We start from the raw sequence: 23,556 nt of genomic DNA on the forward strand, positions 1-23,556 counted from the left end.
TTAAATATCTCAATTTGAAAGCCCTGCTAGGGTCACTGTAATCTGATTTCAATTAGATGCCACACACCAGTCACCAACTGGAGCTGATGAGAATTGTAAACCAAAATGTCTGGAAGGTATTGTTACATACAGCACTGATGTTACCTGTCTGTCATGGGTTTGGAGGGAAAGTTCCATCCTATGGGGAGTGGAAGGCGGGACATCAGGAGGAGGGGCTGTACTGTATATATATGTGGAGTTTTAGGAGAAGCTGAAGGAGAGCTGAGAGAAGAAGCTGGTGTGGGAGTCTGTGTGTCAGACAGGGTACTACTGTGTGTCAGTCAGTACCAACCTGATAGGTTCAGGTGTCTGTATGGTTAGCCAGAACTGATAGGTTCAGGGTCTGTGCTTTATTTAAAGGTGTTCTGTGTGAACCAAACTGGTGTATGTATGATTGAGACTAAGCCACGTTACTGTATCTTATTCACTTGATCAGTTTATTTTCCCTGTGTGTTATTTAAATAAACCTTATTCCTTTGTTTGTTAAAAATCCATTCCTGGTCTGTGTGACTCCTTACAGGGAATGGTTGGTGGCAGCTTAGTGAAACTGTGGCATATCCCAGTAGGTCTGGGTTTGTCACATTGATTGGTGTCCAGCGGGTGGGATACGACTGGTCCAGTTGTCCAGTGGTCCAGCAAAGCCTTGGCAAGTGTGCCCAGAGCAAGGGGGGTCTAGTCAGGGACAATCTGAGAGCGCGTAGGTAATCTTCTAGGCTTACCTCACGGGGAGGTAGGCTAGTGGAAGAACGTGTGACCTCAGATTGGTGGGACTAGATTAGGGAGCTCTGAGGCAACCTGTTTTGGCGGGAAAACGCTGAGGCAAAGCTGTGTGAAATAGCAGTGATCTAGCCTGTCTGCTGAGAGGCCTAGCAGAGGGGGGTAGACTCTGGCTGGCAACAGTTGCAAGTTAGTGCTGAAGAACAGCAGCAATCTATAGAAGGCTGGTTCTGAGGCAAAAGAGAAAAAAAAAGTGGTCGCTTTATTTTGAGGCTTGACTTTTGAAAGCAGCCTGTTCTGGGGGGGGATTATGCCCTTGACTCGAAGCTGAATGGCAGAAATGGGTGAAGCGAGGGAACCCCAGGTGGACCAAGGTTCTGAGGATGAATTTGGCTCAGTGCAGGATGAGAGCACGGGAGAACAGAACCCAGAACTCAGGAAAATGCTCATAGCCCAACAGCATGAACTGAGGATGAGGCAATTGGAAAGAGAAGAAAGATTAGAGAGAGAGAGAATGGAAATGGCATTGGAGAGAGAGAAAATGGCGTTTGAGTTAAGAAAATTGGAACTGATGAATCAGAATAATAATAACAATAGAGATTCTGAGGGGGGCCAATTGTCTAAGACTGACCTGAAGAAATTCCCTGTATACCACCAGGGAGATTGCCCTGAGGTGTTCTTTTCCCTAGTGGAAAGAGCGTTTGTGGACTTCTCAGTAAGGGAAACTGAGAAGATGACCATTATGCGATCTTTAATCAGTGGCAGCCTGGCAGAAGTCTATGCAGAGATGCCAGAGGGACTGTTAAAAGATTTCGCAGAGTTTAAAAAACTGGTGTTTGCCAGACATGGGATAAATGCGGAACAGCTGAGGCAAAGATTCAGGTCACTCACCAAGAAACCAGAGCAGACTTTTACCCAAGTGGGGGCCCAACTGGTAAGGCTGCTGGAGAAATGGCTATCTCAGGAGGGGACAGAGACCTTCCAGCAGCTCAAAGACCTGATAGCGCTGGAACAGTTTTATTCAGTCCTGCATGGGGAACTGAAGTTCCAGGTGAGGGAAAGGAAACCGAAATCTGTGGCCGAAGCGGCCGAAATCGCAGATTTTATTTCCCAAATAAGAAAGCCCTTAGGTGAGGGGAAATCTGTAGGTAAACCTAAAGAAACCTACAGCAAGTACTCTCAGGGACCAGGGAAAAACCAGCAAGTGGGAGGGGCCCATGGTGAAGGGAAGCCCTCAGACACGAAACAAAGACCTCAGATTTTGGAGGGAAAACCAAAACCAGATGAGAAAGACTCCAAATACAGCAGAAAATGTTATTTCTGTCAAGGAAAGGGCCATCTAATCTCAGAGTGTGAGAAATTAAAGCAGCTAAAAGGAAATGTGCCTCATGATTTGAGTGGAACCAAGCCAAAAGCTGTGTTCTGTGTCCAGACAGAGCAAAGCTCCTTGCCACTGAGGGAGCCTGTTGCCATGGCTACTCAATCTGGAACAGTTACATCTGCTGATCAGGCTGAGGAAAATGGTCCTCTTGTGGAGGTCAAGCGCTGCTTGCTAGTGAGAACAGATTCACAGTTGTTTGAAACCGCAGGGGTGGACGTAGGAATACTTGACCATCAGTATAGGGGGCTGAGGGATACTTGTTCCCAGGTGACCCTGTGCCATCCAGATATTATTCCTAGGGAGTATATAATCCCAAATGAGAGCATAAAGGTGGCAGGGATTGAGGGACAGGTAATCTCGCTGCCAGTAGCTGAGGTACCTGTGAGCTTTCAAGGCTGGAGGGGAGTTTGGCGGCTAGCGATTTCATCGACTCTGCCAGCAGCCGTGCTCGTGGGAAATGACCTGGCTGAACATGTGAAACGGGTGCTAGTGATTACACGCTCACAAGCTACCACGGGGACAGTTCAGGGGGGTACTGATGAGCCCGAGACGGAAGCAGAGGGGAGTTCCGAAGCTGTGGTGGAAACTTTAACCACAGACAGCCGATTTGGCCAAGAGCAAAAGGCAGACGCCACTCTCCAAAAGTGTTTTGAACAGGTGACAGACGCCCAGCTAACACCTGAAACCCCAGTGAGATTTCTAGAGAAAAAGGGAATTTTATATAGAGAGACCCTGAGGAATATCTCAAAAGGGGGAGATGGGATCAGAAGTCAGCTGGTGGTACCTGAAAAGTATCGCCCCATGATCTTACAAAGGGGGCACTCTGACATGTTTGCTGCGCACTTAGGGGTGAACAAAACACAGCAGAGAATCACACAGAATTTTTACTGGCCTGAAATAGGGAAGCAGATCAAGGAGTTCTGTAAACAATGTGATGTGTGTCAGAGGCAGGGGAATAACCGTGACAGGACCAAAGCAAAGTTGTGCCCTTTGCCTGTGATTGACACCCCGTTCAAATGTATAGGAGTGGATATTGTGGGACCTTTGCCCAAGGCCACAAAGAGGGGGAACAGGTTCATTCTCACCATTGTGGACCATGCCACGAGGTACCCCGAAGCCATTCCCTTGACTAACATTGAAACTAACACAGTGGCAGATGCCTTGGTGGGGTATATGTCCAGGATGGGATTTGCCTCAGAAATAATCACAGATTTGGGCGCATCGTTCACATCGAAGCTCATGAAACGGTTATGGCAAATCTGTGGAATTAAACACAAGGAAACCACTGCCTATCACCCTGAAAGTAATGGGTTAACTGAGAAGTTCAATGGGACTCTAATGCGCATGATTAGGGCTTACTTGGCAGAGAATCCAAACAATTGGGACCAGAAGCTGCAATCCCTTTTGTTTGCTTATCGATCAGTGCCACAAGCCAGTACCGGGTTCAGTCCGTTTGAACTCTTGTTTGGGAGAAGGGTGAAAGGGCCACTTGATTTAATCAAACAAAATTGGGAGCAGATCACCCAGGATGACCCACAAGATGTTGTGACATATATAGACTCTTTAATGAATGACCTAAAGAGAAACCTAGAGCTAGCAGCAGAAAACCTGCAAGCTCAGAAGGTCAGACAGAAAACATGGTATGACCACAAAGCCAGGGAGAGGCACTTTGACCCAGGGGAGGAAGTGCTTTGGCCTAGGCCCTGCAAAGAGAACAAACTGCAGCTGGGTAGCCCAGACATAAAATATTTGGGTCACATAGTAGGGGGAGGAGTGATAAAACCCCTAGAGGCCAAGATAGAAGCAGTTCGTGATTGGCCTAGACCCAACACCAAGAAAAAGGTCAAATCATTTCTTGGGTTGGTGGGCTACTACAGAAAGTTCATCCCGAGGTTTAGCGAGATTGCGGCTCCGCTGACCGATCTGACGAGAAAGAAGACTGATGACTGCATCCTGTGGACCAGCGACTGTGAGGAGGCGTTCCAGAGGTTGAAGGAGGCCCTCATCAACTATCCAGTGCTGCGTGCTCCAGACTTCGACCGGGAGTTCATCATCTACACCGATGCGTCTAACAGCGGGGTAGGAGCAGTTCTTTGCCAGGAGGATGAAAATGGTGACCAGCATCCAGTGTCCTACCTGAGTAGGAAACTCCAGAAAGGTGAGAGACATTTGGCAACCGTGGAAAAGGAGTGCCTGGCCATAGTATACGCGATCCAGAAGGCCAAACCTTACATCTGGGGAAGACATTTTATTCTGTGCACTGACCACTCACCACTGCAGTGGTTAAAGACAATGAAAACCCATAATAGTAAACTTATGAGGTGGGCTTTAAACCTGCAGGACTATGACTTTGAAGTGAAGGTGGTCAGAGGGTCAGTGAACTGTGTTGCTGACGCCTTGTCAAGAAGACCTGAAGAATGAAGACGGCGAAAGAAACATGGACTATGTATATATTTTGGTGACCAAAAGGTTAAATGTACCTGTTGTTTATTAAACATGTCTGGTTTGTATGAATAAAGGTAACTTGATGTATTGTAAATGGTAAATGTTTAAATGCCTAATTGATATGTTTATCCTAGAGTAAGTATGGTATTGTATGTCATTGTATAACTGTTTTTGTATGTTTTGGATCCAGGTTGTTTTTTGGAGAAAAGCACCTTAGCTTTCCCCCTACAAAACAACTTAGAAAGAGGGGAGGTGTTACATACAGCACTGATGTTACCTGTCTGTCATGGGTTTGGAGGGAAAGTTCCATCCTATGGGGAGTGGAAGGCGGGACATCAGGAGGAGGGGCTGTACTGTATATATATGTGGAGTTTTAGGAGAAGCTGAAGGAGAGCTGAGAGAAGAAGCTGGTGTGGGAGTCTGTGTGTCAGACAGGGTACTACTGTGTGTCAGTCAGTACCAACCTGATAGGTTCAGGTGTCTGTATGGTTAGCCAGAACTGATAGGTTCAGGGTCTGTGCTTTATTTAAAGGTGTTCTGTGTGAACCAAACTGGTGTATGTATGATTGAGACTAAGCCACGTTACTGTATCTTATTCACTTGATCAGTTTATTTTCCCTGTGTGTTATTTAAATAAACCTTATTCCTTTGTTTGTTAAAAATCCATTCCTGGTCTGTGTGACTCCTTACAGGGAATGGTTGGTGGCAGCTTAGTGAAACTGTGGCATATCCCAGTAGGTCTGGGTTTGTCACAGGTATGAGGTTGCATTCCTCTGTGCCTACATGAACAGGGTAATTCTTAAATTGCTTTCCAGGTTTCATCTTGTTGCTGTGATTCCCCAGAGCCTCCCTGATTAAATCAATAACTCCTTATTCTTGTTAACTGACATTCAAGCAAAGTGCCTTTATGACATAATACAAAAATTTGCAGAAAAAGATCTATATGTGGGAATTAATGTATTATGTGAGAAGGGGTAAATAAGGAATATATGTCCATGGCCTTTTGTATTGGCTCAGGGTGCTCATCACACTTGAGGAAAACGCTAAACTAGAAGGGGTACCTAATACTTCAGAAGATAGAATCAATATTCCCTTGACAGATTGTAGAACCAGTCTAAAACAAACAAAATGAGTTTTAACAGAAGAAACTGTAAAGTTCTACAGTTAACCAGGAAAAATAAGATGCACAAACTTGAGATGAGTGTTTCTTGACTTTATATTAATATGTCCAAAAGGGATCGAGGTCTCTTAGTACACCACAAAAAAGATATGACTCAGTGGTGCATGACAGTGGCAAAAAAAGAGAACCAATACGATAGTAGGTTGCATCAACAGAAATACAGGTCTTGAAAGTCAAAAGTAGTATAATTATATCTTGTTTTGGTCAGGCTTCTTCTGGAGCACTGTGCCCAGTTCTGGACACCACTTTTAGAAAGGATGTTAACATGCTGAAACATGTTCAGAAGAGGTTGACCAAGATGGCTAAGAATCTGGAAACCAAGTCCTGCAAGGAACAATTAAGAAATGTGGGTGTTATTAACCCACAGAAGAGATAACTGAGAAGTGACATTATAGCTGTCTTCAAGTGTTTGAAGGGCATCATGTGGAAAATGGACAAAGTGATTTTCTGTGGCTGCAAAGGGGAGTAGGACATGAACTATGGATTTAAATTACAAGGATGGGGATATTGACTAAGTATTGAGATAATAATGGTATTTCATAGTGAAATATACTTCATTTAGTGGACTCCCCTTCACTGGAGATTTGTAAACAGCAGTTAGATGACTTTTTGCCAGAGATTCTTCAGCTGTAGATTTCTTGCTTCAAAAACTTGATGATCATTGGTGTCATTTCTAGTTGTACAATTCCACTATTAAATAATTTGTGGTTATAGAGCTGTGGCCAAGCATCTAGATACTATCAGTCTTCAGTTCTCTGTGATATAAATGAGCATTACATGTATCAGCCTCCTTTCTAGTGTGTTTAATTCTGGCTTGAACAGTTGACTCTGTCCTTCCTTTAGAACATAACTGCCAATAACCTTTGGCCAGGGTCCAGGCTGTTTTATATTACAGGCCTACAATTTGGAATCATTAATTAATTGACATATCCATCTGGCCGCTATGTAATTTCAAGAATTGCTTTGTAGATGCAGAGTCATTTTAATCTGTACTAGATGTTCTTTGCAGCAAAATTGTTAATATGTAGAGTGCTCTGTGTATTGAAAGCTTACAAGCTTTCACGGTTTGTCATAGTTCTTTTATTTATTTATAGGTTATCACAAGTCAAATTTTACAGCAGTACTGCAAAACAAAGAATGGGCTTATGGCAGCCCTAATAGGATTTTCAAGATACATAAGATTTTTAAAGAGTTGTGTTATCACTGCCACTGCCCAGTGAATTTCCATGGCCAAATGGGAATTTGAACTGTTGTCCCCCGAGTCCTAGTTTGTTAGTTAGTAAAGAGACAGAATCCAAAATATGCTATGCTAATGTGTAATTTAGCAATCTATGCTATAGCTTAATTTTTTATCAGCAAGCCATATCTGTAAATATACAAATAGTGGCAAGGAGTAAGATATAAACGATTTTACAGTGATAGCCAGAATAAAGAAGACGAAATGTATTTCAATCAGTTTGCTTCTGACCATTAGTGTTAGTTCCCCAGTGTTAGTATAGAAAACATTCTAGGAGTCTGCTTGCCTGTGTTTCTAAAAAAAATCTTGTGCTAGTTTGTGTCCATGCATTTGAAGCACTTTCAGTCTTATACAGTGGGGACTTGACTTGAGAACTTAATCCGTATTGGAAGGTGGTTCTCAAGTCAAAAAGTTCTCAGGTCAAATCTGCATTTCCCATAGGAATGCATTGAAAACCATTTGATCCGTATCTGCTCTTTTCCGTCCATAGAAACTAATGGGAAGCTGCTATTCTGCCTTCGACCACTAGAGGGGGGATATTTTGTTTCTTTTTTTCTTAGGTCAAGAAAGGTTCAGGGAAGGCAGGGAAAATACAGTCCAGGCAGTACCAGGCAGTCTGAAGACTCCCAATCCACTCTCTAAACGCTGGGAGGAGTGAGGAAGCAGACAGGCACCCTTTTCACTGGCCAAAAGTTAACTGAAAGTTCAAAATTTGCACTTTCCCTGCCTCCCACGTGGGTTTTTTTAGTTCTTAACTCAAATCTAAGTATGTAAGTCAAGTCAATATTTTCCTATGAGAGTAGTTCTTAAGTCAAAATGTTCTTAACTCAAGCCGTTCTTAAGTCAAGACCCCACTGTACAAGGATAGTTTGCAAAACTATGGTTCTGGTTTTGGAGATTGTGACACATTTCTTGGCCTCAGTTGCTTGTGATAGGTTTGACTGTGTAACTCACTGGTTCTTAACCTTGGGTTACTCAGAAGTTTTGGACTGCAACTCCCAGAAGCCTTCACCACCAACTGTCCTGACTGGGGTTTCTGGGAGTTGCAGTTCAAAAGCATCCGAGTAACAAAGGTTAAGAACCACTGGACTGAAACATTTCTGAAAGGAGTTTTTAATTGCTGCATTGATTGCTCAACTCTATTGACCTGTCTTCTTTCTTCATTTATATAAGAAGAACCACAATACAATCAATAAGCATATCAGATAAATTTCACTCAGTAACAGATGACATTAAGAGCATTTGGGATAGTTAGCATCAAATCTTCCGTAGTACATGTTGAGGGTAACAAAAATAACATGTTTTATTTATATGTTGCATTTCTCCCAACAAGGGACGCAAAGCAGCGCACAGCATTAAAATTCACACAATTAAAAAAACAAAAAGTTAAATATTAAAAGACAAATTATGTGAAGTTGCCTGATCTTCTAAGCACTCACAAAGGACTGTGTTGGTGAGAAAAACTCATTTTCTTAGGCTTACCGTGGTTCTGCTAACACCTCTCCATAACCCATGAAGTGATTTCCAAGTAATTCAGTTCCCTGTGTGACTTTTCCGGGCTTCCATCTATTTTAAGAGGTGGTTAATTCTTCCTTTCCACCTTGTTATGGATTCTCTGCTTTTTTTTTCAGGATGTTCTGAAAAACTTTTCCTTGATTTTAATTTGGAAGGGGCAGGGTAGTAGCTGGAGAGTGGATTTGCATTTGATTTATATGCTTTCTTTAATTCCCGCTGTTAGTTTTTACCTCTCAACAGTGTTTTTTGGCTTTGAAGCTGTGTTGAATTGTTAATCTCTTATCTTCGCTTGGGAGAAGTTACACAAGATAATAAAACCCTTTGTGTATACTGAGTAAATTGAATGAGAACATCACCTGTTGCTAAGTTTAATTGCTCTTTGAAATTCAACCTGCAATTTTAAGTGTGAGTGCGTGCATGTATGTGTGTATGTTGGGAACCCATTCTGATTGTGAAGATTTTTACTTCTGAGTCAACAGTCTGTACTGGGCTAACATATTCGATAAGGTGTTTTAGTATATATGGCTCCTCAAGATTCTGTTTGACAGAGAACTCATTCTGACAAGTTATTGTCATATACAATAGGACCCCCATATCCATGGGATGAGTATCCACTGTTTCACTTATCCACAGTCTAAATATTAAAAGAAAAATATCCAGGAAAAAAAAACAATTTTCACATGTATTACCATAACAGGCCTCTAGATGGAGCCATCTGGACTGTGGATAGTATTTAAACGCACCAGTCTTGCATTATTGAGCCCTTTGTACTCACACACATGCTTGTAGAAGATGTAAGGTTTTGTTTGTTTATTTGTTTTAAATTATAGCAATCAGTAAGTAAAGACTCAATATTCTGGGTTAGTTGGAAGTTGGTAACTAGACCAGAAACTTGCCCAAAAGGTTTAAGAAGCTAGACATGGTATTGTATTTCATAAATTGGATCTGCAGTGGTAAATGCAGTACCACCCACATCCACAGATACAATTAATACACATTTATTTCAGTTAATATTTACACCTTCTAATGTGGTTCTGCTTTTATTAATAAACTCTGTAGGTCCATAGTATTGGGAGATAGAATTAGGGAAATGGGACATCCCCGCTTTGTCATTTTGCTCAGATAAATGTTAACTGAATCCATCCCTTTCTTACAATTATATTATGGTCAGTATAGACAGTCAAGTCAAACCTAAATTTTGCGGCGAGAGAAGTCTGTAACTCAAAAAGTCTCTAAGTCAAGCCGTCTGTAAGTCAAGGATCCACTGTATGTTAATTGACATTATTGTCATTTGTGGTCCTAAAATGGACTGTTGGGTTATTTTGCTCATCAGCAAGTTTGTAGTGCAATGCTTTTGAAAGGATTGGCTGGCTGTGTGCCATTACCCAGGGAATGCCTGATTGTCCTCTCAATACTTTGAGCGGTTTCCACTGTTCAGGGAGGCTCCTTCTATGTCCCCCTCTTCTAATTCCAGAACAGGCAGGCTTTAGACCTGGCAAGAGCTAAAATCTCAAATCTTGCCTCTAACCCAGCATATAGAGGATGGTTTTAAAACACATAATATAACTGCAGCATTTGTTGAGCTTACAGCAGCATATGATACTGTCCACCATCACTTGCTGCTCAAAAAGTTCTACCTACTTACTAAAGATTGTGATCCAACAGAGTGGTTGGTGTGCTACTTCAAAACTAAAGATTCTTTTTAATTTTAAGGGAAGCACAGTTGTTGGAGAAATCAAAGGAATGGTCTGCTGCGTAGCATCCTGGCACCATTACTTTTTAACATTTACACAAGTGATCAACTTTCCCATACTCCAGAAATTCTATTTAAGATGATTATCTTACTTTGACAGTTCAGGGAGAAGCCTATGAGTACCTAGAGCACCAGCTAGGCTCTGTATTAGATCTTTCTTTATAAAAATAAGTTGAAAACAAACCCTTTAAAAGGACAGGCCTCTGCCTTCTACTTGAACAATAGGGAAGCAGAGAGTAAGCTGTATGTTACTTGGGAAGGCAAGATTTTTGAATGCTGCTCTGCCCCAAAGTATTTGGGTGACACTCTGGATTGAACTATGACCTACAAAAACATTATCTAAACACAGAAAGTTGCTGTCAGAAATAACATACTGTACTTAGGAAACTGGCTAGGTTAGACTGGGGTGCACACCCACAAACAATAAGAACAACAGCTTTGTCCCTGTGCTACTCCACGGCAGAATATGTTAGTGATGTACGGTATAAATCAGCATGTGCGAAACAAGTGCCTGTAGCTCCTCTGATCAAAGATAGTCTAATTCTTTTGACATTTTAATTTCTTTTTAATTTTTACCTATTTTTCATATATGTATGCAATTTTAAATTGTGCATTGCTCTGATAGAGAGAATACAGTGGTGTCTCGCATAGCGATCGTTCCGTATAGCGATGAAATCGCTTTGCGATGGACTTTTTGCCATCGCAAAAGCGATCGCTTTGCGACGGTCCCTATGGGGAAATTTTGCTTTGCGATGATTGCAGGGAAGCAATCATCGCAAACCTTCATTTTCGGCCAGCTGATCGGCGGTTTCAAAATGGCCGCCCGCTGTGTTTCCTCGCTGAAGAGGCACCGAAAATGGCCGCCCCTATGGAGGATCTTCGCTTAAAGGTGAGTTTTTAGCCCGTAGGAACGCATTAATCGCGTTTTAATGCGTTTCTATGGGCTTTTTTCGCTTAGCGATGTTATCGCCTAGCAGTGATTTTTTTCTGCATGGATTAACATCGCTAAGTGAGGCACCACTGGAATTCCATTCAATTTTATCAATGGATGGAATATCATAAGGCTTTAATTTCTTATGTGGGCCTTGATGTATCACACAGAACAGTATGCTAATTGAGTTGATTATATACTGACCCTTCAAAAGCCAGATTGGTCATTTCCAATAAACTCATCTGTTAGAGAAAATCAGTTGGCAGAGGTTCTGGTAACAATCTTGGCATCTACATTTAATAGGGCATTGGGCCTATAGGAATCTAGATAGTCAGGATCCTTGTTGTTTTTTTGTGAATGAGACTTATTATGGCCATATGCCAAGATCCAGAAGATGGTTTCCCTTTAAGAATACTGACACAAGAGTAAAGGTGCCAGCATACATTAAAAAGCCTTATAAAAGCAACCTGGAAAGTTATCAAATCTCAGAGTTCTAAAGAGTCTCCAGGTAAACTCATAGGAAATGTTCTTGGATATTCGGAACTTTTAAGCAGTGTCCTTCTCTTTTCAGAAATCCATGCCACGGGATTCAACTACCAAAATGAAGATGAAAAAGTGACTCTGTCTTTTCCGAGCACACTTCAGAAAGGTAAAAGTTCATCTTCATCTCTTGGTTCATTCACGGGCTGTATCCTTTGAGATCTAAAAGATGTGTGGAGTTTATTCACAGGTCAGAGATATTCCTTGTCCCATTACATTATTTACTCTTTTTGGAATATGATTTGAAAGCTTGCCCTATTCCTGCATTTCACAGTCTGTCAGAAATTGAAATGAAAAATTTGATTCACAAGGGTACTCATGTTAAGAATAAAATAAAATTTAAACTCCATCTTAGGGCAATATCTTAGGCCAACTAAAAAGTGCAAAATTTTACGCAAGCTTTTGAGATGAATGTGTCTCTTTATTAGTTAAGCATTGCAAAAGCACAGAACATAGATATCTTGCTCTTTGAGTTGAGGTGGAGAGGAAAAGCTGGCAGATATTTGGATATTGCTATATCAGGAGATTGTACTGGTAATAGTGACTGTATTTGCTTAGAGCAAAGATAGAAATAAAGTTTTGGTCCTCCATTATTGTGACCATGCAATTCAGCAGTAGATGCAGCGTTCTTTCTCTTAGGTGAAACTATACACCAAGAAAATTGAGAATTCACACATTATGAACTTGCACCAGAAAATTAGGTTTTTTCTAAGTAGACTTGAGTTAATCAGCCACACAGGGAGAGGAGAAGAAATTGACTAAACAGCCTTGTTTGCAGCTTTTAATGTATTTATTCTGTAGTCCTCCTGATTTACAAGAGGCAGCAATTTCCTCTTTCTTTCTTTCTTTCTTTCTTTCTTTCTTTCTTTCTTTCTTTCTTTCTTTCTTTCTTTCTTTCTTTCTTTCTTTCTTTCTTTCTTTCTTTCTTTCTTTCTTTCTTTCTTTCTTTCTTTCTTTCTTTCTTTCTTTCTTTCTTTCTTTCTTTCTTTCTTTCTTTCTTTCTTTCTTTCTTTCTTTCTTTCTTTCTTTCTTTCTTTCTTTCTTTCTTTCTTTCTTTCTTTCTTTTTGTTAATGTTAATGTACCTCTCCTATACAGGGAAATGGCCTTAATAGCCTGTAAACAAGAGTTTCCTTCTCTTCTTTCTTTCATTTGGGTGGCACATGTCTTGAGTACTTGAGTATATTTGTACTCTATAGCAGTGATTCCCAACCTTTTTGGGACCGCAAACCAGTTGAGGGGGGGGCTCTGTACGTGGGAGGGTGGGGGCACCCCCGCAGTCACGTAGGGGGCGTGTCATGCTCACCCAAGTGTGATATGCCCACTGGGCTGGTGGGTGGGGGCGAAGATCCGTCCGTGGCCCAGTTCTGAGAAGCTCATGGATTGGCACCAGGTCGCGGAACCAGGGGTTGTGGACCCCTGCTCTATAGCATTGGTTCTCAACCTTGGGTCCCCAGATGTTCATGGACTACAATTCCCAGAAGACCTTGCAGGCCCTGCTAGTGATGAATGCTTGCAATCCAAGAATGTCTGGGGACCCAAGGCTGCTCTAGAGCATGGCTGAATGTGCTTCTGAAAACTTGCTTTGTGTTCTTCTATCAGGTGCCACTTCTCTCAGGATCATATGAATCATGAAGTTAGTACCATTGGTGTGCACCCTCTTTGAACTCCCAATGAGAACGTTCGAAAAGAGAGAGAGCATGTTTGCGATAACATCCATTTAATTTCAATAACAGAATCCTTTAGGAGGCATTCTAAACAACTTTCGTATTTGCAAATGTTTTTGTACTGCAACTCATATCTCTCCTAACCAGCATAGCAGGTGGTGATTGCAATGCAATAACATTTGGAGGACCACATATTCTATTTTACAAGGGGCAGACCATCCACCACCAAAGCACATTTTCTTTTATTTTGAATTCTTTTTTAAAATATTGGATTTGCTTTCTGTTGCGATAGATGTTGCCCAATATCTTCAGTGCACAATTATGAACATACTTCTAGCTTAGGAGTAACCATTTCACTTTGCAGCACTATGAAGAGATGGTTGCTTAGATGTATTGTAGAACCTAGCAACTACTCTCTGACAAAAAGGTTAGTGTCTTTCAGGCTTTGTCTGGTCTGCTGAATTGTGTGATCAAACTCTATTCTGACTAGAATCGGGAAGCTGAATGCTACTTTTGTTGAAGGGGAAAGAGTTTTTAAGGTGAATCTTTAAAATTAAGTACAAAACTTTGGGACAATAACAATTAGATAAAGTAAGTTAAGTTTGAATTTACAGGGAGAGATATGAAGTGCAGCAGAGAAGGGGGGAGTGAAGATTTTAATAGCTCTGGAATTAATAGTCTTCCCTGGATCCTAATATCTCCATCACATCAAACTCCTAGAAAAATATAGGCCTTCATATTTTTCCTTATGAATGTAACTGGTTTCACCTCTTTACCACTGGTAATTCTGTAGCATTCTGTAACTATCAAGGTTGCAAAGTTACAAAACAGTTGTAGGATTTCAAAATATATGCAGACAAAAAGATCCCCTCCCGCACATGAGTGGTTCCATATTCTGTTTTGGAATAAAAAGAAGCCACAAGACATTGTGAATACAGAGAATTGTTGCTTCTTCATCGTAGTCTCTGTGAATGCACACTATAGGGTTTCATCTGTGCTTGCCCAGAGGTTTCCGGGATACTCTAGAGCAGTGGTGTCGAACTGTGGCCCTCCAGATGTTCTTGGACTTCAACTCCCAGAAGCCTTCACCACCACCTCTGCTGGCCAGGATTTCTGGGAGTTGAAGGCCAAGAACATCTGGAGGGCCACAGTTCGACACCACTGCTCTAGAGCTTTATCATGTGTTTGCCAGGACTGCCCCCCTAGTACACGTGGTCCGCCCGTCGTGGAGATTGCCTCAGTTCCTTTTTGCTGCCACTGAGGTTTCATCTCACGTTGAGCTCTCCATTCACCAACTGCTTTTGTTTCTTTCTAAAAGTAAAATAACAGAGGGAAAACAGTAAGAGACTTTTCAAGTTGTTTCTCGCTTTTCTAACCGTCTCCGCTTTCCCTTCCCTTCCCACCTTTTATGGTGCCCGTATCCCCATTTAAATGGTGCGCTTCTTGCCCAAACAAAATTCCCCTTTCTGACGGACACAACCACTGTCTTTTCTGCCTCGGGAAATCCCATCAACCACCTTCGTGTCAAATCTGTAAAAACTTTACAAAACAAGCACTCAAACTCCAACAGCAACACCTGAGATCATTTCTCTGGGAGCCATCTCTCCTCCCAGCACAGACCACTATGAACACTGCTTAGACTCCCCAGTCCCAGGAGATATCCCCTGGTATGCCCTCTACTTCTCTGACACTGAAGCCGACATCATCTACAGTAAGGTGAAATCTAAGCTATTTCCAAATCCAAGTCTTTGGGACTGTCGACTGAGTCCACACCCATACCCCACACCCATACCGAAACCTCCTTCGATACTGGACCATTCCAAACCTAAGAAGTCAAAGAAATCTTCAGACTCTCAAGCCACTAAGAAATCTCCCCGAGTAACAGTGGGAAAATCAACGTGGACAATCCCTTTGTAAGATCAACCAACCATCTGTTTCCATGTTTCTGACATTGACTTCATGCCACTACTATCCAGCCAACCACCTTCTCCGCTTCTTCCCCAATCTCCATCCTGGGCTAACACCTTGGCTGAGGTTACAGTCATCTCACATTCAGCACATTTGAGTCCCAAATCCATTGGTTGCTCTGTCTCTGTGTGTGGTTCAGAGTCACCATCTGCTCTGGCTGACCCATCTCATCCACGTAGGTGTTCTAGGAGAACACACAATACACCAGAGACTTGTCAATCTAATGCTGACCTTGCACACCCTCCAACATCTATGGGGTTGCTGGCATCGCACGATTCCATGACTCAGTATTGCCATCCAAAATGAGTCATGCTATATGAGCCTCCAACTTATTGTAAGCCTCTACCTAAATGCTGTCGACATCGAGCATACCAATGCTAGCAGTCTGATACCGGTCACTACATTGAACCTAAGCATTCCTGGTATACCTATTATTATCCATCTAATTGTAATCTATCGTACTCATCATTCCCTCCTCGGTACCATCCATGGTCAAATGAATACAGTATTATCAAACCTCATCTGAAGATGACACCGTGCTTCCACCTCTGGTACCAAAGCCGTACAAACCCTCTCATAAGAGGAGTTATTCCTTCCAGTTTGTGATGGCGCAGCAACCACTGGCATCAAAGCGATCCCAGCCATCAGCTCAGGTTCACCTACCACCTACTGAACCCAATCTTCAGTTCAAGTAACAACTACCTATACTGCACCTCCAGCTCTCAACACTACTCAGGCTCGCCATACGAAACACCTGAAGCCCTGTCAATCTACATCTTGCTCTGTACCATCTCAACATGCTGCCAACAAACCTACTTGATACCAACCAGAGGCTCTTCCCACCAATCCTGCTTCTCCATATCATCAACATTCTCCACCATCATCTCTGCAGTTCTCTGATTCGGACACATCTGACTCCTTACAGCCTCACAGTTCACCTCAGAATCTACCAACACCAGACTCTGATGTGGCAGACGTTATTCCTCCCTCTCCATCAGAGGATTTCTCATCCTATTCTCAGCTTGTGCTCGGCATAGCCAAGGCTATGGGCCTCAATGTCCAACAACCCGCCCAACCCGAATCTGACAAGGTGTATGAGGACATCAACAAAACCAAACACCACTACTCCGTATGGGATTTATCCCATCCCTCTTAAAACTGATTAAACAATCCTGATCTAAACCCTCTTCTGTACTGCAGATGTCTCGAAAAGTTGAGAATCTGTATAAAACATGGAGACAATACTGATTTCCTTTCAAAGCACCCACCTCCAAATTCTGTCATCATTGGTGCTTCCCAAAACAGAGCATGCAATTGTTCCAGTGCCACTCCTAACAACAAGGAAAGGAGAAAACTAGACATCATCAGATGCAGATTCTATTCTCTTGCATCATTTACACTGAGCTGCTAACTTATTCACAGCTATGGTATCATACCATCACTTTCTCTGGAATAAAGCTCTACCATTGCTTCAGTCAGCACCTGATGAATGCAAGGCTCGTGGCTTCACTTTTCATCAGGAGGCCATGGCTCTTGCACGTCAGGAACACATGACTGCATGTCATGTCAGCAAGGCTGCATTTAAACATATGGCTACTGCAGTTTGCTCTTCACAGACATGCATGGCTCCATCCAGCCCCATATCTCAGAAGATTCCCATATGTACATTGATGACTTACCCTGTGATGACATGGGTCTTTTCGATGACAAGACTGATGAAATATTAGAGAGTCTGCAAAAATTAATAAAGACAGCACAGTCTTACAACACTCAACCATATTACCGACCTCAGCATTATTAGTGTTTTATCTAGGCACAACATGCAGCGTCAGCACCCCAAAAGAAGGGCGCAGAAACTCTGACTTTTCCATTCCTCAGATCTGCCTACCCCACTTGTCCCTACTCAGCACCCACCCACAGACATTTTTGCAACGTCCCAAAACTCAAAGTGCCCCCTCTGCTGTTCCAGAGCAGGCATAGGTCCCAACTCTCTAGGGGACACACTTACGTTTCAGTGGACCGAACACCTGATCTAACTTTTCCTACCTATACCTCTCCTTCTCAGGACAATTGTCAGACTCTGTCATGACAATTCATATGCGGTTCTCATCGCACCGTGATGGCCCAGACAGCCCTGGTTCACCATGCTGCGCCCATCTCAACAGACTTCATATACCTGCCTCCCATCCCTCACCTTCTTACTCAACACCAAGAGAGGACTTATCTCCACTGCCATCTTAGCCAATGACTGGAAGCCTGCTACAACTTAGCTTTATTCTTATAAGTGGTCCGCCTTCCAGAAGTTTGCAACTCAAAGCAACCTTCCCACCAAATCGACAACTCTCCAAGCAGTTCTCACATTCCTTTCTCATCTATTTCAACAACAGCTTTCCCTGTCCACCCTCAAGGCCTACATTTCTGTGATAGTTGCACACCAACCACAGGACTCAGAAGCAGCCCAACTATTTCGCCACCCTACTATGAAACAATTCCTCAAGGGTGTCTCCAATATTCGGCCTCCTAAATCCCCCCCCCATGGTCCCTCCATACCATCCTCCCAACGTATCACACTTCCTCCATTTGAGCCACTTGCTACCATGTCTGAGCGCTTCCTTTCCTTTAAGACTCTTTTTCTAGTAGCCATTACTTCAGCCTGCAGAGCCTCAGAACTTGCTGCAAACTAATTCATAAAAAGATGAAGAAATCCAAAATGAATGAGAAGATTACTTAAGCTGCTCATTTTATTTTTGTTTTGGAAAATATTTGGTCATGATAATAGCATTGCCTGCTACTGAGAAACTGGAAGCAAGTAAGAATCACAATGTAAAACAAAGCATAAACACAATAATTTTCACATATAGGCATATAAACTCAGCTTGAATAAACAAATGAGAAAGTATAAATAATATATAAAGGAAATCCTGAAATCATGAAGGCATTTGCCTTATTTTATAAACAAAGTACAGGTGATAGGAGACAAAGGTTATCACTGGGAGCTACATTCTTAAGTCATGCTCAGTATGTGTTACCCTACCATGTGCCGAATCACTGTAATGTTATACATTCTTAGCCATCCCACAAAAATACAAGATTTGTTTCTGCTGCTGTGAGATGGCAAAAAAGACACCATGGTGTTTGAGTAAGATAATGTGAAATGGGATGTTAAGGCATGGGTTAAGCAATATTACACTTTTTGTAGAAAGGAAATCAGTAATGAATTGTTCATAGTGATAAATCATATTTCAAAGAGGAAAAGTCTAGTTTTCTTGTGTGTTTCTCTTGCCTCTGTTGATATGGCTGTGAGAAATTTGGAAAGTTTTGCTTCAACTTCCTAATTAGTGGCTGCTTGCTGTGTCCAGACCTGGTCAAATTCTAAATAATCGTAAAATGATTTTTGGAAACAAGCTAATCTTATTTATGAAACTGGCTTGACTTCTGTAACTAAAATCATCATTATCGTCATCTTAGAACTGCAGAGCTGGAAGAGATAATTGAGTTCAGCTGTATCAAAGAGACACAGTGGGGAACCAAACTCCCAACTTTGGCACTGCAGCCAGATTCCTAAACCACTGAGCTGTCCAACTGTACTTAATGATACTAGAAAAGGGATGGTTAGTGCCTGAGCATGGGGGAAGGCTAGACTTAGCTGATTTTTAAATAATTAAATATGGTTTAACCTCCAATACAACTATAGATTCAGGTAAGCTGCTTAAATGCACATGCCCCATGTAATAGATTTTTGCATCCCAGCTAAATTAACTTCTTTAATGAAGGCACTCTTCATTAAAGCAGGGTCTTATTTCCAGTTCATAGTTCTAGTTCATGGTGTAAAGGGGTGGATGCTTGTTGAAGTAAAGTTGCCTTTGGATAAATTAGTATGTTCCACATTTCAAAAGAGGTGTTGTAATGAGACATAACATGTTTCTTTTGTCTGCAGGAGAATAACTATGGTCTACTCATTTTGGCTCTGCAATGTCCATTTGTTCAAATGAAGCAACATTTCCTGCACTAAGATTTGCTTCTCTGGTTCCATTTGGAGTCACATGAACTATTTGTTAGCTTCTGTGACAGCCAGGGAAATTATTGACATTAAATCATTTTTTTATGCTTCAGGCGTTTAATGTACAATTACTTTTCAGGTTTGGTTACTTGATAACTTTTGGACTGAAGCTTGTCATTTTTTCATGAAAACTACACTTTAAATGCTGTGCTACTGAATTTAAAAGTATGGCAGGTTTATACAAAACTTAGTTTGCTCTATTGAGCAACACCTAAGGATAGCAGTGTCTCACCCCTTCCTCCAGTCTCTTCAGAATGCTGTTGGAATGTCACCCACCTTGTTTACTCTGAAATGGAGAACAGTCACTTCTCTAGAATGGCTTCTGAACCTTTTCTAAGAAGTCTCTATCCAGAGCTGGAAAAAAATTATCTGAACTCCTGGTTGCCAGTTTCAGGTTTTTGAAGATTTATATTGACTAGGTTCCTTAGATTCTTTCACCACATGTCTCAGAGCAATTTACATTAATCTATACATTATATCCTTGATCTGCAACATGAAGAGTGGATGAGCCAGTTCTACAGGTAAATGATGATGTAGTTGGTATGTGTTTAACAGACCTATCATCCTAAGATATTTGCACAGATGGAGAATTCCTCAGAGAGGTGCCCAACAGTTATGGCCAGAATACTATTGCTTTTTGTCATGACATGGAACGGATGTTGTTGAAGATGCACTGGCTGATTGATATGCTGCCATGCATCATGCTCTCTCTTTTCTTAACTGCAGGGATGGGAACCTTAAAAATAGATTTTGTTGGTGAATTGAATGATAAAATGAAAGGCTTCTATCGAAGTAAATACACAACACCTTCTGGAGATACTCATTTTGCTGCTGTTACCCAATTTGAGGTATGGATTCCTTTTATTTGTAGTCTACCTTTTCAGTCTATTTCATTGGAATTAACATCCTTCCTTCATGAACTTTAGATTATTGCAAGGGGATAGTGTATCTGCTGTAGCTACATTTACTGTTTTTAAAAACATCTCCCTGTTTACACAATTCTTTACAGTGCAGTAGAAATTTATTAAAAATTGACTTGCAAAGGTCTAGTAGCAGTTCAAGTGTTGAAGCAGCTGTCATAAAAGATACTCACTCTAAGCCTTTGTTGTCTCCTCTCTCTGTGTATTCTAAGTACATGCTTTTTGACTAGCTTAAAAAAATCACAGGGAGATGGATTTTGTGGGCCAAGTGTGAGGGGTGGGTGTTCCTCTGTCTGTTGTTTTTTGTCGTGTAGCCTTTATCATACTCATTTTGCTTCTGCTCCCATACTTGTATTCAGAACCATTGGTACTTCATTGTACCCATTTTACCCCTGCTCCCATATTTGTATGCTGAACAGTTGAAGCTCGTGGCTTTTAGAACTGACCTGGTACCATACAAAACAACAAAGCTGGTTCAGAGTGTTAGAACCAGCCTGCTTTGCTTTCAGATATGGAAGATCCATTTTACTTCTGGAGACACTGAAATACTTGTGAAGTTGTCTGCTTTGGTTTGGTATTTGCCAAGAGTGGATGTATATCCCTTGGAAGCAAAGCCTCTGTCTAACTTTCTGTAGTAGATGTTTGTTTCTCCTCCAGCCCCTTTTCAAATAGCATGAGTCTCATATGCTGTGTATGTTTCTTGAATATCTTGTCTCTTTTTCCATTACTGTTTTTTTTGGGGGGGGGTGTTTCTTAGGCCTCATATACTCTTTTGTGACTTGCTGCACACTTCTCTGTGTGTCTCTGTTTTTACCCATGTCACCAAAAGACTGTACTGTATTTTACTGGAGAGCTAAAGTTCTTTGGATTTGTTATACTTTTCTTGGTGGCATTTTCAAAGAGCCACAGCTGCTGTGGTTAATTAAAGTTCTTGCTCCCTCCAGGCCACAGATGCTCGCAGGGCCTTTCCTTGCTGGGACGAGCCGGCCATCAAGGCAACTTTTGATATCTCACTGGTGGTTCCTAAAGACAGGGTAGCTTTGTCCAATATGGTAAGTCTTTGAAACTGGTAAGAAGTGAAATGAATATTAAACTGTAGCTCTCTCCATATAAACAAAATGGGTTCGTGAATTGAGAGAAAAGTGGGATGTCATAAAATAATGAGCAAAAAGTTGTAAATGAAATTTAAAAAATAAATAAAATACTCTGAATGAACAAAAACATGTGAACAGGAACACAGAAAATAGTTTTGAATGTGCACCTTCTGTACTATTCACATACAGTACTTGCTAAGATTCATATAATTATACTAATTATTCACATTTTTTGACAAATCAAAGAAATGTTTTGTTAAGGTGAATATTGTGCTGATGTTCAGGGGAAGAGCAGATAGCAGTTTTGACAAATACTGGAATAGACTTCTATGAGTATTGAGAGAAATATAGCAAAAAAAGGGTTAATAGAGTAACAGAGGAAGTGCACAGTAGAAGAACTGATGCTGAGAGGAAGAAGCAAGTTTCACACATTTTTTTGATATTACAAATAACTCAGGAACTACCAACCCCTGCCTTCTTATGAAATCTGGTGTTGCTTCACATCCAACCTAACAAGCCTCTTCCAAACATCTTTCCTTGGAAAGAATATCACTGATCGGAGGCCCTACCCTGATGATGAAAACCTGGTGGAAGTCAAGTTTGCCCGTACTCCAGTGATGTCAACCTATCTTGTTGCTTTTGTGGTTGGAGAATATGACTTTGTTGAGACCAGGTCAACTGATGGTGTGTTAGTCCGTGTTTATACCCCTGTTGGCAAAGCAGAACAAGGAAAGTTTGCATTAGAGGTAAATCATACTTAGAAATTCCTGTGTTCAGTTAGCCTTTACAGTTTCTTAGGGGGGTAGGAGGGAAGGAAAGAATCTTGTCTGAAATCTGTAGCATTTATATATAGCTGTCATAAGACTTTTGTTTTATGTTAACCCTGCTTATTACAACCTGAAGTGCACGAGGTGTGCCCCCCCCCAAGTTGCTGAACTTCAGTTCCATTCATTGCTAGCCAACATATCGAAGTATAGACAACAAAGAATGCTGAAAGTTGTCCAGCAATATCCAGAGGGCTATATTTTATAGAAAACATAGAATTAGATGATCTAATGGTTTGACTGGGTACAAGACAGCTTCCTATTTTTTAATGCTGGGGGAGGACTCTGTTTTTAAGTAGCATTTCATCTGCATGAATTTTAACATATGCATTAGACTCAGAAATAGGTGAGCTCTGTAATTAAGTTTATATACTGTAATTTAAAAGCTGAAGGCTTTGGAATTACTGGATTCAAATACTTAGAACACAAGCTTTTGATATAAAATCCAGAGAGGTGATGTTTGTGAACATTTAAAGTGCGCTTCAACTTATCTGTATTGTTTTATGTGATCATGTTGCATGTATAGATAAAGTTAACTCCACAGCTATGGTTTTGTGGCTGGCATGCTGAAATGTCAGACTTACGCTGGTTTGTAATGGGTTGGGGAAATTTTAAGACCTCCTACTGCTTTATGGACACAATAGTTAAAACATGGTGTATTCAAGTTAAGAATTACGTGTTTATTGTATTTTGATGAATATAATATGTTAATGATTCTTTTTTCTCTCCTATTGCATTCATAGGTTGCTGCTAAAACTCTACCTTTTTATAAGGATTATTTCAATGTTCCTTACCCTCTCCCTAAAATTGATCTCATAGCTATCGCAGACTTTGCAGCTGGTAAAGTACTTTGAGTTTTTCTTAAATCTGGATTTTCTTCAATTTTAAAATGTTCCACAAGATTTCTGTGTATATTAATATCAATGCATCTGTTTTATTTATTTTATAAAGGTGCCATGGAGAACTGGGGCCTTGTTACTTATAGGTAAGCTGTTAAAACACTGTCACTTCTCTGTCTGTTCACTGATTTTCCCAAGCATATCAAGCTGAATAGTAGGGCACTGTAATAACTTGGCATTGTCCTGATTAATGTCTGGTAACTTTCTTCAAATAATCTTCCATTTTGAGTAACATTAGCTTTTCCCAAAAATATGTACATGAATATTCGGGGGAAAGATCTAAAGTCAATTTTCAAGTGCAAAACATGTAACATAGCTGTAATTTTTAAAGGATACTTTGTTTGCATATTCATACAATTCTGTGTGGCAAAATTCAGACATAACACTG

General features: G+C 41.1%; 1 protein-coding gene across 1 annotated transcript in view; it reads left to right on the plus strand.

Annotated features, from left to right (window-relative positions):
• NPEPPS (aminopeptidase puromycin sensitive) overlaps window positions 1-23,556 on the plus strand; it is a 102,889-nt gene that overhangs the window by 34,195 nt on the left and 45,138 nt on the right. The window contains exons 3-8 of the mRNA XM_020785617.3: window positions 11,770-11,847; window positions 20,158-20,279; window positions 21,296-21,403; window positions 21,991-22,191; window positions 23,013-23,109; window positions 23,221-23,254. Of these exons, the coding sequence (XP_020641276.3) occupies window positions 11,770-11,847; window positions 20,158-20,279; window positions 21,296-21,403; window positions 21,991-22,191; window positions 23,013-23,109; window positions 23,221-23,254 (640 nt within the window). The remainder of the gene's footprint in view (window positions 1-11,769; window positions 11,848-20,157; window positions 20,280-21,295; window positions 21,404-21,990; window positions 22,192-23,012; window positions 23,110-23,220; window positions 23,255-23,556) is intronic.

Source organism: Pogona vitticeps, chromosome 6 (assembly GCF_051106095.1).
Source record: "Pogona vitticeps strain Pit_001003342236 chromosome 6, PviZW2.1, whole genome shotgun sequence".
Classification (NCBI taxonomy): Eukaryota; Metazoa; Chordata; class Lepidosauria; order Squamata; family Agamidae; genus Pogona; species Pogona vitticeps.